A 2,153-nucleotide genomic window follows, 5' to 3' on the forward strand; every position below is an offset into this window, starting at 1 on the left:
ACATCCCAGATGTGCCCCTGGCAGTGCCCTAATTCCCCTGGGATCCCCCTGGATCCCACTGCTGCCCACGGACACTCCTTGTCCCAGAGCTGGACAGAACATCCCAGATGTGCCTCTGGCAGTGCCCTAATTCCCCCCAGGATCCCCCTGGATCCCACTGCTGCTCAGAGCTGGACAGAACATCCCAGATGTGCCCCTGGCAGTGCCCTAATTCCCCTGGGATCCCCCTGGATCCCACTGCTGCCCACGGACATTCCTCGTCCCCCAGAGCTGCTCCCCACCCTCCCCTCACCCAGAGCCCGTTTGCTCCGGGAATTAGGGAACTTTGCAAGGGAAATTATGCAAACCCTCCTCCAGAGCAGGCTCCCAGCCGGGTCCAGGTGCTGGGAAAACTCTCTCCTGCCTCTTTCAGAGGCTGGTACGTCCCTCCAAAGCCCTGGAGCTTGAACTCCTTCCAGGGCTGCTCCGTTTGGAGGTGGCTCGACATCATTCCCGGCCCAACCGGTTCTTCCTGACACTTGGGAGGTGCTGGGCAGCTTTGAGCTCTGTCCAGGGGCTCTTTGGCAGCTCTGGCACCTTCAGGCCCTGAGTGCACGAGCTGGTGCTGCCCCTGGACCGGGAAAAGCCCCGGGATCCATCCAGGAGGAGCAGCTGGAGGAGGCCCAGCCCAGGGAGGACACGGAGCTGCTGGAGCTGCTCCAGAGGGGCAGAGCAGGGGCTGCCAGGGGGAAAAGGGTTTCCTTTCTGTTTGTAAAGAGGGGGGAAAAAAGGAGGAAAAATAATTCCTGTAATTCCAGGGGGTCCAGAAGTGAAAGGCAGGACGGAGCAGAGCGGGAAGGAGATGCTTTGAGTGATCAGGAACCCTTTAATTGACCCAACTTGCTGGATTATGGGATATCCTGAGCTGGATCCCACAAGGACCATGGAAGTCCAAGCAAAACCCAATCCCAAGGTCTCTCCTCAAAGCTGCTCCATCCTGGATGAAACATTTTCATTTAGGTGTGTAAGAAATTTAGATATGTAAGAAAACATCACAAAAAACTCGCCCCAGGGAAGGAAAAGCACATCCCAGAAAACCCTCTGCCTCCCCCAAACGCTCCCAACACCCCCAGACTGCCCACTGGGATGATTTTGGGAAGGGACTGAAGACAAAGCAGGCCAAGGGTGGGTTCATTTGGAAGTGGCCGTTTTTTAATTAAAGGGAACTATTTATATATGTACAAAGCCCAGAAAATATTGCACCATTAGAAGAAACAAGGTTGTTTTACATCTGATCACCTGCTGAGGACACCTTGGGATGGACCTTCCACGGCTCCTGGGGCTGCTGGACACCTCGGAATTCCACTGCTCCAGGAGGAAACACCTTCATCCTTCCCACCCTTGGCTGGATTCAGGGAAGAAATCCACCCCAGGGTGCTCCCAGCAGCATCCAGGACCCTCCTCAGGCTGCTCCAAGGACAAATCAAACTCTGGGAATCTGCCCCGAAGTCCCTTCGGGGCTCGGTCGGTGCCTTTTCCTGGGGAGAGTCTCTCAGGGCTCAGCCCCTGGGACACGTGGAAGGTTCTGGAGGGAACCTTGTGCAGAGGGAGGGCCATCCCAGCGCTGGCTCAGCCCTGGCAGCTGCCACCCAGGAGTTTTCCAGGAGTTCCCCAGCCCAGGGGAGGCTCAGTAGGCCACGGCCCCGGGGTCCCGCGGGAGGCTGAAGAGCACGTCGGCCTTGGCGTTGATGAAGTAGGTGGTGAGCAGGGACAGGACCAGGATGGAGACTCCCAGCAGCAGGGTGAGGATCTGGGGAGGGAAGGGAACCCCCGGGGCTGTGGGTACAGCAGGGGCTGCAGCTCCAGGGGGGATGGAGGAGCACCCGGAGATCCAACCAGCCCCGAGAGACACCCAGGGCCTGGGGGACAGCACCTGAGGGGGGGACATCTCCTGATGGGGGGACACATCTCCTGAGGAGGGACAGCACCTGATGGGGGGACATCACCTGGCAGTGACATCATCTGACAGGGTGACATCATCTGATAGGGTGTGACATCACCGGACATGGTGTGACATCACCTGACAGGGAGTGACATCATCTAATGGTGACATCACCTGACAGTGCCATCACCTGACAGTGCCATCACCTGCCAGGCTGTGCCATCACCCCCCA

General features: G+C 58.1%; 1 protein-coding gene across 1 annotated transcript in view; it reads right to left on the reverse strand.

Annotated features, from left to right (window-relative positions):
* Positions 1–1,169: 1,169 nt before the first annotated feature.
* NCSTN (nicastrin) overlaps positions 1,170–2,153 on the reverse strand; it is a 15,159-nt gene continuing 14,175 nt past the window's right edge. Inside the window, exon 15 of the mRNA XM_029958660.1 lies at positions 1,170–1,789. Within this exon, the coding sequence (XP_029814520.1) occupies positions 1,667–1,789 (123 nt within the window). The 3' untranslated portion in view covers positions 1,170–1,666. The remainder of the gene's footprint in view (positions 1,790–2,153) is intronic.

The sequence above is a fragment of the Manacus vitellinus genome, unplaced genomic scaffold (genome assembly GCF_001715985.3).
Source record: "Manacus vitellinus isolate BGI_N305 unplaced genomic scaffold, ASM171598v3 scaffold_169_pilon, whole genome shotgun sequence".
NCBI classification, from domain to species: Eukaryota; Metazoa; Chordata; class Aves; order Passeriformes; family Pipridae; genus Manacus; species Manacus vitellinus.